We start from the raw sequence: 15626 nt of genomic DNA on the forward strand, positions 1-15626 counted from the left end.
ACATTCATTCAATTAAACTCAAAACTCGGCAGCATCAGCGAATCAAAACTCTCCAACACATTATCTTTCGCCTTCGGCTTTGCCTCCTCTTGTTTCCCACCAAATAAACCTCCAAACCAAGACGACGACTACGCTGGTGACGCATTTTGTTGTGACACGTCCTCAACAACAACAACTTGTTTTTGAGGCTGTTGCACACTAGCCAACTTATTAAGCATAATACCCGCGCCTTCAATTAACGCCAATAACACCCCACCAACAAGAGCTGACCGCGCCACGCGCAGCTGGAGCAGCCAACCAGTGGCTGCTCCAGCAATGATTTAATTCCATGGATCTTCCTTTTGGCGCGCGTAAACCATAGTGCAATCGAATGCGGAGAATAGCCCGCCCCAAACAGCAAAACTACCGCCTAGACGTGGCACGTTCATCGTTACAGATTCTAGGCCGCCGATGAAACGGTGGCCAGTTGGGGAGTTTTTGATGCCTTTGAGAATGTGGTAAGCCGAGCCCCCGATGGCGCCCATGGCGAATGCGCCGCCTACGTCGTCTAGTATCCGGTCCGGGCATGGCTCACGTGAGGTTTCCGGTGTGGTGGACATGGTTGTGGTGGTGAGGGTTTATTGGTTTTGTAGGGTTTAAGGTTTAGTGAATATAAATAAAAAGAAGTGGTTGACTTGAGGGTCAAGCAAGTGTTTCTTATGTAAGAAGATATCAGTTTTATTTGTTAAGTCAGACGACTTCGATTTTACTTAAGAGGCCCAATGATAATTTGAAATATAGTTAACCAATAACCAGTGTGGCGGGTCCGGTTCGATTTTAGTCATGGTTACATCAAGGCCGTCTTCAGAAATCGCTAAAAAAATTTGGGCCGAATGTGAATATAAAAATTCAGGTTTTAAGTAAAATATAAATTTGGTAACCCATATATATATATATATATATGCTAAGTATAAAATGAAAACCTTCTTGAGTTGTGAAAACTCTAGAAATCCATTCTCAACCACATGTTTTTAATTAATGTTTAAATCTTGTGGTCCATAATTAAAATGAATAAAAAATGTAAATATAAATATAACTTTTTCTCTCTCCTGAAAACATATATAAAAAGTAGTAAAAAAATGTTAAAAAATAGCAAAACATTTTTTTTGATGTTTCGATGTTTTGTATTAAATGTTTTATATATATGGTAAGGTTAAAATAAAAACCCACTTGAGTTGTGAAAACTCTAGAAACCCATTCTCAACCACATGTTTTTAATTAAAGTTTAAAACTTATGGTCCACAATTAAAGTTAATAAAAAATTTAAACATAAATATAACTTTTTTTCTCTCCTGATATTACATAGGGTTTTCACGAGTTTTCATAACTCAAGTAGGTTTTCATTTTAATATATATATATATATATATATATATATAAGTAATCGAGCATTGTATATGATTTGGATTTTGAGTCGACTTATTAGGTATTGTTTAAACTAAACTTTTGATTGGGCCTAATACAATTTTTCTTAAGACGGTCGACCTCTTGCCTCTCTGGCTCTCCATCCTAGACGGCCCTGGGGTACATAAAATGATTCGCGGTTCAACCCATTGGTTTAAATCCCACCAAAGGTGAGTCCACGCATCACACGATGAGAAGACAGTTCAAAGATTGTCTTACGTGTCAAGATTTATGGCCTAACTCGTTTGACAAGCTTTAGACCAATAAGATACACCACACCCAACGGAATGGGACCTACTTTACAAGAATGACATTTACCAACGCCAACTATAAATAAAAGGCTTCGATCAAGGTATAATCATCTTCACCTAACATTCAACTTTAACTCTCCGATCAATTCATTGATTCTCACGCCAGAGGTTGTCACCAGTCACATGAAGAACTTTCTTCCTATGATGAGAGTAACAGTGATCAGTTTTGCATACCGGAAATGAATCATTGGATACGGGTCTCATATCCGTCAGGACTTCGAGCAAATGGCTTGTCTCCTTAGCTAGTTTGATTTAGTGTTTCTTTAGTTAGATGCAACTTACGAGTTAAAGAGGTTATAGCTCATTTAACCCTTTATAACCATGAAAAATCAAGATAGTTTAGTTGGTTTAAATATTGTAATCATTTGTCATGCACTTATGTTGGATTGGTGTCTCCTAATAAGCATATCCTGCCACCCTGCACCGCCTTGTTTTAATGGGCTTTAGCCCACATCAGTAAGGCTGAATAAGCTGAAGAGGACTTGGCCCAATCCTTTTTTACAGTTTAAACCGGTTTGGATTAGGCCGGCTAAACCGCTCACCACTTGAACTCGCTTGCCGCCTCACTCGGAAAATGATCGCTCGATTGTAAATGAGCCGCTCTGCCTGGTTCGGTTTGTACAGAAGCCAAGCAACGAGCAAAGGTCTGCTCGATTCGGCTCGAATATTTTTAATTTATTTTATATATAATTATATATGAACAAATATATAGACTACACACATAAAATACAAGTATACAATTTTTTAAATCCTTTTAAATTTTTCATATTCCGTTAATTTTTATAGTTTCATTAATTCGATTCAAAATTTCAAAATATTATAAGTTTGTTTACATGTTCATTATATCTCACTTTATACCTCTTTCTCTTAAAATTTTACAACATATTATACGTTTTATTTATAAAACAAATTATTTATAACATTCAAACTTGTTTCTTATTGAAATTTTTAGAGTGAAAAAGAAATAAATAATGCTCGATATCGCTTGATATTTGATCGAAAAATGCTCGATTCAATTTTGGTTCGTTTCGTTTTTTCGCTTGATTTGAATTTTAGCCGTTCAGTTCGGTTGTAAACGAGCAAAGCAATGAGCAAGTCTTCGCTCGGTTCGGCTCGGCTTGGCTCGTGAACAGCCCTAGTTTTGATTGGAACTGATTTTTAAGATAAACAATTCAAACCAATAGGAACCGGTTTGGATTGAGTTAGTTACTTAGTACAGATCAAGTAAACTGGTTTGAAAAAAAATGAAGCGGTAACATAAAGTCATAAACACGTTATACGAATGGCATGGCATCATCACACGACTTCTTTCGACGTATGTGTTCCGAGAGCATTTGGTCACAATGATTATTATGAAGCTTATGATAAACCTCATATATCATGATTTATATCTTCTCAAGAAGTCATAGATGTAACGTCACACCTCATTTCACAATGGAATGATACATTAAGATCTATATATTCATTATAAATATTACGTATACGCGTCTTGCTGTCTTGTAAAAGTTTAAAAATATTTCTCTATGATTTGTTATAAACTTATTTAGCTAATAGTTTTTTTGTTATTATTATTTTTTTATTGCTACCAATCGTTGGTTGTTATATCACGTTCTTAATCATTCTCATGGACACACGTTTACGACTATATTTTTTATTAACATTTGGAATTATAATTATAAATTACTAAAAACAATATATAATATATTATTGCTTAATTAAATATGCATATTAATTTCCCTGCCATGACATCTGTCCTTAATAATTAATTTTAGCGGCCAATATTAATCGGTTTTAACACGAAATAGAATACCAAATTGGCAATGTACATATATCAAATAAATATATATGTCACTTTCCCAATAATTAACTCACTAGGTACGTCTCAACATTTTAACAATCATTTACCTTGATTATTGTATATTTTTTTATTAACTAATAATATATTCCACGTCACATAATTCACGTTTTTCAGACTTATACTATAATACATATTTCAGTTTTTACGTGTCTCGAGTGTTGACATGATTTTATTTATTGTAAAAAGTTTGAATAAATCATTTGTGATTATTTTATGAAATAAATAGGTAGAAGAATGATATTTAAATGTATTTAATTCAAGTTGTGTGATTCTACTTTTACTCTCGAAAAAGTTTCTTCTATTCTTACTGCAACCACGAAATAACTTAGTTTTTACAGGTTAGGCTGCGTTGAATGAATAGGCGTAAATCTGACAAAAATTCTAAATATGAAAAAACTTGTTTGAAGAATCAACGTATGTCGATTATTTGTGCTTTTGATATAATTGGTTTCCTAGCCATGAAGACTATGAAATTTCTAAACAGTTTTTAACAAGTCATGCATAATAACTTTTCGACGTCTAACACCTAAAGTTAGTTGAACCAAAATATATATGCGTGATGACAGTTTATTTATGCACATGTGTTATTGTTTAAAATTAAGTATGTAATTGTTATAAAATGATAGGTGCTCAAACGGACATCTAGATTGTCGTATAAAATAGTAATACTTGTATAATAATAAGATGCCTAAGTCTAGAATCATAATCTTTTTTACATGCACCATTATTGGTTAAGCTATTCAATTTCAGTTCATAAATCATAACAAATATCTACATAATTACTTGTAAATTATATATATTTAAAGTAACCGTGTACAATGAAATAAAGAAACATACGTGTGTGTATATAATTAAAATACAGTAAACGTATAAATAACATAGCTATTGGTAGGATCTCGAAAGGTTTTATTTATTTAGATTTTAAAGACCAATAAAAATTATATTAAACAACCAAAGCGGAGTAGCAAGATACTAGCAAACAACAAAATTCGGAAAGAATATCCACCTAAAACACCAATATAACAACTAAAAATTCAAAAAGCAAAATAACACCTCCCAAACTAAATCCGTACAAAACCGCATTTTAGGTCAAAAGCCCGCCACTTCTTCCACGTAATTGATTCCTTGTTCGCCCTATTTCGCACCCAAAGGAAACCCTAAGCTAATTAAGAGGCATTCATTTAATTTTTTTTGTCAACCAGATTATATAATTACATGCTTACAGTTTTTAAAAATTTAAAATAAATTTTTCTTAAGAATCTGCGTTAATTATCTCATGGACTCAATTTCAAAATTTCATTTGAGTCGGTGTTAAAATTTCTTACTAATATCTCATAATTAATATCATATTTACTTTCCTTTTAGAATTTCACCCCATCCTATCTATATAGGCACGCCAACTTTAATATCTGTTATTGCTTTGTGATAAACACAATAGTTTTTTCTAAACATTAACTTCATTACATTGTCAAATCCGAATAACCTTTTCAACCCACTCCAAACACCCAAAATGGATATCTTATTGAGCAGTTTTGTAAACATCGCTAGTCGAAAATCGGGCGATGGGGTGGAGACTAGCGATTAATCGGATCAAACTTAATGTATATTTTTTAATTTTATATATGCACGCACACATTTTTATATGTAATTTTCAGTTTTATACATACAAAAACATATTTTGGCCGGAAATTGTCTGGAATCTCGCCAGAAACTGCTGATTTTGGTCGAAATCTCGCCGGAAAGCGCTGATTTTGATCGGAAACTCGCTGGAACCCGCCGATTTGGGCCAGATTTGACCATTGACCGATTAATTGGCCGACTAGAAATTAATCAGTGAAATAAGGACTAGCGATTAATCGATGATTAATTCGATTAATCGGTGCCTAGTTGGGATTTTTGCAACACTATTATTGAGTATTAAATTGTAATATATCTTAAGAGGCGATTAGGCTACGTTTTTAAACTTGTAGAAAATAATGTTAGCATTTATAATTCATATCAACTATATTAACTATTTCCACCCGTTTCTTTCACCTCATATTCCCTATATATATGTCTATATACACACACACATCTGATACAATTATACATCTCTAATTTCCTACCAATTAGCATCTCTCTCTCTCTCAAAATAATAATATGGAGACCATAGAACAACAACAAACATCATTAACAACCAAGAAGCTTTGTGGAATCATAAGAGCAATTCTCTACATACTCAAAAAAAGATTATCAAAAAACATCCCATGGTTTGCACTTCACATGATGCTCAAAAGATCCACCAAAATCGCGGGAAAAGCCATCGGAACCCTACTTTTCGACCACCAAACACTCACTTGTCGCCCCAACGCCACCAAAACCAACTTCATTGCACCGCTAGAGTACCAATTCAGTTGTAGTAACACTCCGGTTTCTAGCTCAAAGCGTAAAAACAACCGAGGTTTTCGGTCACATAAAGGCTATGAGTTGAGTGTTAATGATGTTAGGAAAGTGTTTGATGTTTTGAATAGTTATGAGTATGAAATGGAACCGGAGAAGTCTCCGTTGACGGTATTAGGGTTTGGGGAGAGTGGGAATGTACGGCAGTTGCGAGTATCGGACTCGACTCGCCTTTCCAGGAGAATTACATGGAGGAGGAGAGTTTGCATGTGGATAAGAAGGCTGAGGAGTTTATTAAGAATTTTTATAAGGAGTTGAAGCAGCAAAAGATGTTTTGATTGTAGTTTATAATATCTATATTATGTGTTTTTTTTTTTTTTAAGTTTTTAAGTTTTCGTTATGAAGTTTTGGTTTTGTTTTTGGGTTAAATTGTTGTGTAATTTTGTGTAGTTCATGGTTGGTTGCTAAAGTTTATTAATATAAATCATTTACATATTTAAGAGGATCTCAAATGCTGCATTCCATAAAGCTCACATCAGCAATATTGTTTATCAGAATTCCAACTCTTTTAAAACAATCCAATTTCTTTTGCAAAGAAAACCCTATTAAAAATATATTAAATTTATGAATATACGTGTATGTTGAGTGGGGCCCACGAGCTATTTGCTGGGCCCACAGGCTACCCGTCCGCCTTCTCCTAGTTTGTTCCTTGCCGCACGCAATCTGGACGAGAGGACTACAGACCGATTTTTAAAGATGCTCTAATTAAGTGTAAAGACTTACTGAAATTATGAAATTATAGATGTTGTCATAATTTTTCCTATAATACTACCTTGATTATTTTCATTATATTGGTGAGATCAAATGAAGAAAGGTAATTACCGATCTTAATCGATTAGAGTAAAAAATGAAAGTTATCCGATGTATAAGGTTAAAATAAAAGACCGAACTTAGATTATATATATATATTAGTAGGTTGATATATTTTACATGTTAGAAATTTTATATATGCTCATTATCCTATGTGTGTGTATATGTTTCTTTTTGAATCTTCTACATGTTGATGTTCACTACTTTCCTTTGGGGTGTGGCCATCATTCATTCATCAAGGTGGTTGTTTTCCTTGGTACGTAGTTATATAGTTATAGTTATCCAAAGGTTGTTAGGAAGCTATATATTTCTCAAAACCATGATGATAACCATTGTTAAATCAATTTTAAAAGTTTAAAAACTACCATAAACACTATTGAACACTTCTAAAAAATAGCTTTAACGTTTTTTTTATTGCACATTAACATATATTCTTGATGTACCAAATCGCATCTAATAATAGAGTAAATCTTATACTTTTAATTACTTACTTTTGTGGTCTTTTTTATAAGATTAAATAAAATAAATAATTACTTATTTTAGAGAAAGTTAACGTGCACCGTAGTTTAATTACACTATGATATGATGTAATTACACTACACTATATATAAATGATGTTGTATATATAATCACACTATTGATTATTACAGTTAACACGTTAATTTAATTTGTATTTGATCCGATCCCTACTTATTTAATTTTATGGTCTTTTTTTATAAGACTACTATAGGTTATTGTTACATTGAAAGAAGTTATAATATTTGTATTTCTTCAAATTTATAACTAACTATTTAATATTGTTAAACTATTCTTCACAAATTATAATACTTACTATATTTTAATTTTATTAAGAACATAAATAGTAAGGAAATTATTAACATATTGATAACTTGCAAATGCATGAATAGTAGAATGTTATAAATTTCTGAATTTTAAAAATATATATTATAAGCCAAAACTTAAACATCACCATACATATAGATTATGTTTGAATTAATGAATAAAACAATCTATGATATTTAATAAAATTCCACTAATTATGGAAAGAAATAACTCTTTACACGATCAGTAAATTAAGGAGTGTTATTTTCGTAAGATTGTGCCTTAATAACAATACTTTTCTTTTCTATGATATGTATAATTTTTTAAAAATACAATATCTGTTAATCTGACCCACTTTCTTTTACAAATTCAATTTCAAGATATCAAATAATATCTTCATTTGATCTCCAAAAAGAAGTACCAATCCAGTCATTGTTTTCTCTCCGTTAAAAAATATTTGACGTCGTTAAATACTTTTTGAATTTCGAACCGATGCATTAGGGATTTTGATCGAAAGAAGGATACGAGTCGGCTGATGTAAAACCTATCTCAAAACGATGATTCAAATGATTGATTTTTGTGAATTCAAGTACCCGAATTAAAACATTGAATCATTGTTTGGATCACCGTTTTGAGATAAGTTTTACATCAGTCGAATCGTATCTTTCTTCCAATCAAAAACCCTAAAACATCAGTTTGAAATTCAGAAAAATAGTTAACGTCGTTAAGTGCTTTTTACCGGAGATCCATCAAGGAAAAAAATAGTCAAAAGGTTGAATCGTTGACAAAAATATTTAAAAATATGCTATTATTAAAAGTTGCTAAATCTCTTACTTTTTGGTAGGAAAAAAAAGTTACTATTGCATTATTAAATTTCTATGTTATTGGTTGGTTCATGATGATTTCCCTAAAGATACCCAGCTATGTTATAATGGTGGATTTGTGGAGATAGGAGTACAGTCTATTCACATAACTTATATTATTAATAACTTGGGGCCCTTCATTAATATGATTAAAATGAAACCAAATCAAAGTGTTTAACCGGACAAATATGATTTTAACTGGTTATTTAATCACACAATTCAATTGTTTTCTCTTTTCTATTAATATTAAATCAATACCATACAGTATACACACACACACACACATATATATATATATATATATATATATATATATATATATATGTTGATTGCTATGCATCAAAGTGATAAGAGGATATTTATAAGCAATAGTGAGTAAATCATATACTATTAAACATTTTTATATAATATGACATGAAATGATAAAAGTGCCAATATGCTTCAGTAATGACGAAACTCATTTATGGATAATCCATCTTTGAGTTTGAGAATCCCCATCTACAAATCTCAATGAGAGATGTAAGTGATTCAGGTAAAGTACAAATGATTTTGTGTAGGTCTTTCTTTTGTTGTTATTTTATAGGATATGTGTTGATTACTTGATGCATCGTCCTATCTACTTGCTTACTAGATGGTTTATAAGATAGCTGTCAGCCTGTCATGCTAAAAAAATAGTAATAAATGTTGCCCCTTGACCCTCGTTGTAGATCTAGAGTCGTGTATTTTTTGAAAAAAAAATATTGGTTTACATATGGACTCGACTCACATTGACAATTCCACGAGTGTTTAGAGCAAAACACGTTCTTTCTATTGATTGGCTCCATGATAAAGATACAATCAAATATTTGGTTATTTAGAAAAAGATTTGTGACGAAGCTTTTTGTAAATTTGGGAAGGAGTAGCGGGTGGAGACGGCTACTTTTGCTTATATGTTCCATCGGTAATTTCAACTGAGTTCAAAAACATGTTGTATAACATTACATTTTGTACTCATTTTTTTTGTGTATTTTTTTGTTGTATATATTCGTTGGATTTTTGTATTAAATTATTAAATTTTGAGCTAATACGATGAAGTGTAATTTAATCTTAATAATAATACGATGAAATAGACACTAGAGTACACCAAAGCTCAAGATTAAATGCTAGCAGTCGATTTCGTAATTAAATTGTGGGCAATTGTCAAGTTTAATAGCCACAAAGAATAATTGAACATTGAGACGTACAACTACAAGATATATGACATGGAGTGTGTGTTGTTATTATTGTTATTATTATTATTATTATTATTATTATTATTATTATCTTCTAATTTCTTTTTAACATAATTTAATATACCGTAACGCTCCAAGCCGTTCACAAGTTACTCGAGATTGGATCGATAGAATGCCCGCAACAAGCCAAGTTTTTTTCCGTCTAGTTATCGAGCCTTGTGTATTTTAAGTTTTACAACGTTTTGACTTATATGTATTAATTTCACATTGTACAACTAAGCTCGAGCTGAAACTTTGCTCATTTAAAGTACTATACAGGCTTGAACCGAGCTTAGGCTTATTTAAGATTTCTTTAATTGTTAATATAACCTAAAGGAGCTCAGTCTATTAAATAGCAACCAGCTACTATACCGTTACATGTAGCAAAACTTATTGATACAATTAACTAGTAAATTACCTCGTGCGTTGCACGGGAGATCGGTCGGTAAAACCTAAGCGTAATAGAAGAGAGTTAACACGAATTTGGTGCATATTTGTTAAGTTCGTTACGTCAATGGAACTAAACCAAAAAAAAAGTTTGTTAAATCAACATGTTTTTAAATAAAAAACAAAAAAAAGTAGCGGCGAAACCTGACTACTGGTACCGTATGTTAGTAAAACCCGAGTGTTACGATGGTGTGTTGACATGAATTTGGGCAGTGTTAGTTACGTTCGTTAAGGTATAAGCAACGTTAGTAAAACCCGGGCACTGTATGTCTTGGACTCTTGGACGTTGAGGCGGTAAGTCTACGCAAATTTGGCCAGTTTGCGTCATGTATGTTGTGTTCATTACGGTACGAAAAATAAAACAAAAGATAAAAGAAAATTTGAGGTGGACCAATGGGTGGCGTCGGTCGTAAAAATCGGGCGTTGGTAAAACCCGAGCAGTTGCGGTCGTTGCGGTGGCGAGCTACAGGAATTTGGTCGACTTACGTCATGCTCGTCACGGTGCCGGAAACAAAAGAAAAATTGTTCTGTTACATTCGTCACGATACCGGATTCAAAGTGAAAATATATAAAGTGTAGGTGGACCAATGGGGTGGCGTGGTGTCTAAATCGGGGCGTTGTTCAAACCCGAGCGTTTAGGCAATTAAAACAAAAAAAGTTAACGTTCAGTATTACGTTCGTTTACGTGAACTCGGTCGGTTAAAACAAAAAGAAGGTAAAAAAAATAAAGTTAACATTCAGTATTACGCTTGTACCAAAACCAAGAAAACAAAAACAAACAAAAGTGGTTGGATGAATGTGAAATTTATGAAAAAAAAGGAAGAAAATATTTGCTGGTGCCAAAAATTGAACCCGAGTCAATTAAAGGAAACATTATTATCAAATAACACCACCAAAGCCAACGGACTAGAACTAAGTTAGCTATCTTAGTTGCATAACTATTATTATATATTTATATATATGAAAAAAACTAGTATATAGTAAAACATAAAGTTGGTTTAGTTGCATAACTATTATTATATATTTATATATATGAAAATTCTAGAACCTATTTCAGCTTTGTGGCACCAACTTTATGTTTTACTATATACTAGTTTTTTTCACGGCGCAACGCGCTGGGGCAACTGGGATTTGGTTATGTATCCATCGCGAACTCGGTCGGTTTCGGTTACGTTCATCGCAGTACCGGAACTAAAAAAACTCATATAGCTTACGATACAAAAAATAGCATGTTTAAAATGGCATTTATACGGTCGGTAAAACTCGGAAGTTTCGGTGGTGACTCGACATGACTTTGGTTGGTCTTGGTTATCACACATTTCAAACGAAGTTTATTCGGTCGGTAAAACCTGAGCGTTGCAGCGCGGTGGTAGCTAAACACGAATTCAATTCGATCGGTGTCAATTACAACACATTTCAAACTACGTTTGTTCAGTAGGTAAAACTTGGGCATCACAAATTCAATCGGTTTTGGTTACATTCGTTACAGTACCATAACTTTAAAAAAGTTACATATTAAAAGCAACAAAAGAGAAATAAACTTCATTGCGATATTCAAAAGAAATTTTGAGAACGGCCTAAAAGCAAAAGTGGGCCCATGAGAAACGAAAACAAATAAAAATGGGCATATCACGAGATGAGATTCGAACATACACACAAAAAGAAATCAAGATTAAAGAGTCACAACACAAGTCATTGTTACAGTACCGGAACTAAAATTAAGTTTGGTAAAACCCGGGCGTGGATAAACCCAAGCGGTGTCGGTACGGGACGTTGCACGGTGAGTCGGTAAAAGCCGAGTATTTTAGGAGTTGAGTTTATAATAAATCTACTATAAGATTATTATGGTAATTAAAGCATGTATTAAAACATGCTTGATAATGACACAAATGAAAAAATAAAGTGAAGAAAAAAATTTCCCTCCAGCCAAGATTCGATCTCGGGACGAAAGTCAAGGGAGCAGCATCTCATACCATAACCAAAGCCACTAGCCCAGACTGACTAAATTGTTGTGTTTTCTCAAATATTTAATATATATGAAACTTCTTGAACCCCTACCAAAAGTCTCTTTTACTATATATAGATAATGCCTCTACATAGAAAAATATTAATTTCTAATTCTTTTTTTTATTATTTATTTTTCCTTTTTTTACACTTACAATTAGAGGTGCACAAAACCGGTTATTTCTCAAACCGAACAGGTTTTGGGTTTTGCATGGTCAAAGTTTGACCCAAATCGGTTCAGTTTAAAAACCGGTTTCAGCGTAGAATAAATCGAACTGATCTAAACCGGTCCGTTTCAGTTTAGAACCAGTTTTAGGGAAAAAAACCGGTTTTATTGTCAAAAGGCAGAACCGCTACACGAACCGGCAGTTGTAACCTAGCTGAGTTGGCTCATTTTTGTAACCGGGCTTAACTAGACCCAAGCTCGGCTCGGGTCATGGCTCGGCACATTGGCTTAAACTTAGGCTCGTTTAACGTTAAAATCGAGCTTGAGCCTAGCTTAACTGTCTCGTTTAATTTCGAGCTCGAGCTCGAACCCTGTTTTGGCTCGACTCGTGAACAGCCCTATGTATCTATGTATGAGTCTCAACTACTTGTAATAATTAAAATTAGCATGTATATTATAAAATTTTTAAATTTAAACAAGTATTTGATATCATTTACTATTAGAAGATATAAAACTTTAAAAATTTAAATAAAACATGCTCACATGACAGATGAAACAAACTAGCAAAGTAGCATCCAGGGGCGGATCTACGGTAGTAACGGGTGGTTCCACGGAACCACCCGAGTTTCGAAATTATAGTGTATTTATATATAGAAAATAATAAAGGAACCACCCTATAAATTATACAGGAACCATCTTAAAAACATATAAAGTGCATGCCCGGCTGGTAGTTTGTGGGTTTTGTAACCCGGAGGTCGCAAGTTCTATTCCCGTTTTTAATAGTTTTTTTTTTTTTACTAAGTTACCCTAACTGATGTTAGGGTTTTTTATAACATAAGCAAAGCAGCTGCAGCGCCTCTGGCCTCTCTTGAGAGTTGAGTCTCTTCGCAAATCGCAAACAAACAACACTACAGCACGCAGCCAGCCACTGCCCAGCGGCAGCCCACTAACCACCGTCCACCGCCGTCCGCTGCCCACTGCCCACTGACCACCGTCCACCCTCAGCCACTCCCGCTGCCCACTGCCCACTGACCACCGTCCTGTCGTCCACTGCCCACTGACCACCGTCCACCGCCGTCCCTATCAGTCTCGAATCCTCCCGGCTCCCACTTTGAAGGTAATAATTTATTTTTAAATGTTAATTGTTCATAAATCATAATTGTTAAGTGTTATTAACACTTAATTGTTAGATTATTGTTCATAATTGTTAGGTGTTATTAACTACTTAAATGTTAAGCTATTTGTTAAATTTAGTTTTAGTTTGTTAGATTATTGGTTTTAATTTGTTAGTTTGTTAGTTTTTGTTAGTTTCTTAGTTTTAAATTTGTTAGTTTGAAATTGTTGATTTGTAGGTATTTTGAATATGAAGAAATATTATCAAAGTGAACCATCGAACCTTGGATCATCATCTTCAAGTAGTAAACCATTAAAAATAAATTTGGATGATCTACCATGGGATCCTTCCGAAAGGCAACCAATTTCATCTTATCACCCAAGTCAAAAAGATGAAATTAGACGGGCATATCTACTTAGAGGTCCATGTCAACCAACCGGGCATGATTGTCCTCTAACAAATTTTAGTGGTAAATTAAGACGCTTTAATGAGGAATGGTACACTAGTGAATTTGGAAATTGGTTGGAATATAGTGTCAAAGCGGATAAAGTGTATTGTTTGCATTGTTACTTGTTTAAGGAAAGTGGACAAAATGATGCATTTCTAAGTGAAGGATTGCGATGTTGGAATAGGTGTCGGGAGAAATTTAGCAATCATGTTGGAAAAATCAATAGTTTTTCACAACAAAGCACGTAAAAAGGGGGGAAAGACTTACTTAACCAAGCTCAGTCTATACCTGTGGCCATTGATAAGGGAACAGATCTACATAAAAAACAATATAGAATCCGATTACATGCTTCGGCTAGACTTACCAAAGCATTGTTGAATGGTTCATTAGCTTTTCGTGGTCATGATGAGTCTGAAGAATCTCTTTACAGGGGAAATTTTATTGAGTTCTTAAAAGTGTTTGGAGAACTAAGTGAAGAAATTGGTAAGGTTATATTGGGTAATGCTCCCGGGAATAATCAAATGACGTCTCCATCAATCCAGAAAGAACTTTGTAATTGTTTTGCAGAAGAAGTATTAAGAGGATATTTGAAGAACTTAATGATGATGTCTTTTCCATATTAGTTGATGAATCGAGAGATATTTCTAAAAAAGAACAAATGGCCGTGGTTTTAAGATATGTTGATAAATTAGGATTTGTGAAGGAGCGATTTATTGGCCTTGTTCATGTTATGGAAACAACCGCGTTATCTCTTAAAGCTGCAATTGATGACCTATTTGCTCGCCACAACTTGAGTATTGGTAGAGTAAGAGGCCAAGGATATGACGTGCAAGCAACATGTCCGGTGAGTTTAATGGTTTGAAAGCTTTAATTTTGAAAGAAAATTCTTCGGCATATTATGTTCATTGTTTTGCTCACCAACTTCAACTTGTTGTTGTGGGCCTTGCAACCAAACATTATGAGATTTACAGACTTTATAAAGAATTATCAAATTTAGTAAATGTTGTTGGTGGATCTTGTAAAAGAATAGATTTGTTAAGAGAAAGTCAAAGAGAAAGTTTGGGATTGAATTCGGAAGTTGAAACCGGAAGTGGAAAGAATCAAGAGTTGTCACTTGCAAGAGCTGGGGATACACGTTGGAGTTCTCATGAAAAAACAATTCTCCGTTTGCTTACTTTATATCCTTGTGTTATTGACGTGCTTGAATATATAGAAAAATCGTGAGAGTTTTCAAATTACCAAAATGAATCACGTGGGCTTCAAGAATTCATAAAAACTTTTAATTTTGTATTTTATTTACATTTGATGAAATACATCTTGGGTGTTACTAACACATTGTGTCAAGCGCTTCAAAGAAAAGATCAAGATATGTTGAATGCAGTTAAGCTAGTTAAGTTAACTGATGAAGGCCTAAAAAGGTATCGACTTGAAGGTTTTGACTCACTTTTGGAAGATGTCACATCCTTTTGTGAAAAATATGAAATTGAAGTGGTTGATATGGAAGCCGAGTATGTTGACCCGAGATTTAAAAGAAAGAAGACCGGTATCACCAATCGTCATCATTATGTGGTTAATAATTTCAACACGGTTCTCGATATGCAAATTCAAGAGCTTGGAAGCCGCTTTAATGAGGTAACCACTAAATTGCTTACT

General features: G+C 33.5%; 1 protein-coding gene and 1 pseudogene across 1 annotated transcript; one reads left to right on the forward strand and one right to left on the reverse strand.

The window, feature by feature from the left end:
* Nucleotides 1–8: 8 nt before the first annotated feature.
* LOC143602734 (mitochondrial import inner membrane translocase subunit TIM17-2 pseudogene) lies at nucleotides 9–599 on the reverse strand (annotated as a pseudogene).
* A 14679-nt stretch (nucleotides 600–15278) lies between these two features.
* Nucleotides 15279–15605, forward strand: LOC143602735 (uncharacterized; the record flags this gene model as incomplete). The annotated part of the gene is made up of 1 exon (XM_077079747.1): nucleotides 15279–15605. A coding segment is annotated over exon 1 (327 nt), but the record flags the coding sequence as incomplete, so codon positions are not given.
* Between the last annotated feature and the right edge of the window lie 21 nt (nucleotides 15606–15626).

This window comes from Bidens hawaiensis, unplaced genomic scaffold (genome assembly GCF_021521415.1).
Source record: "Bidens hawaiensis isolate Kalapana, Puna unplaced genomic scaffold, B.hawaiensis_p1.1 tig00059602_1, whole genome shotgun sequence".
NCBI classification, from domain to species: Eukaryota; Viridiplantae; Streptophyta; class Magnoliopsida; order Asterales; family Asteraceae; genus Bidens; species Bidens hawaiensis.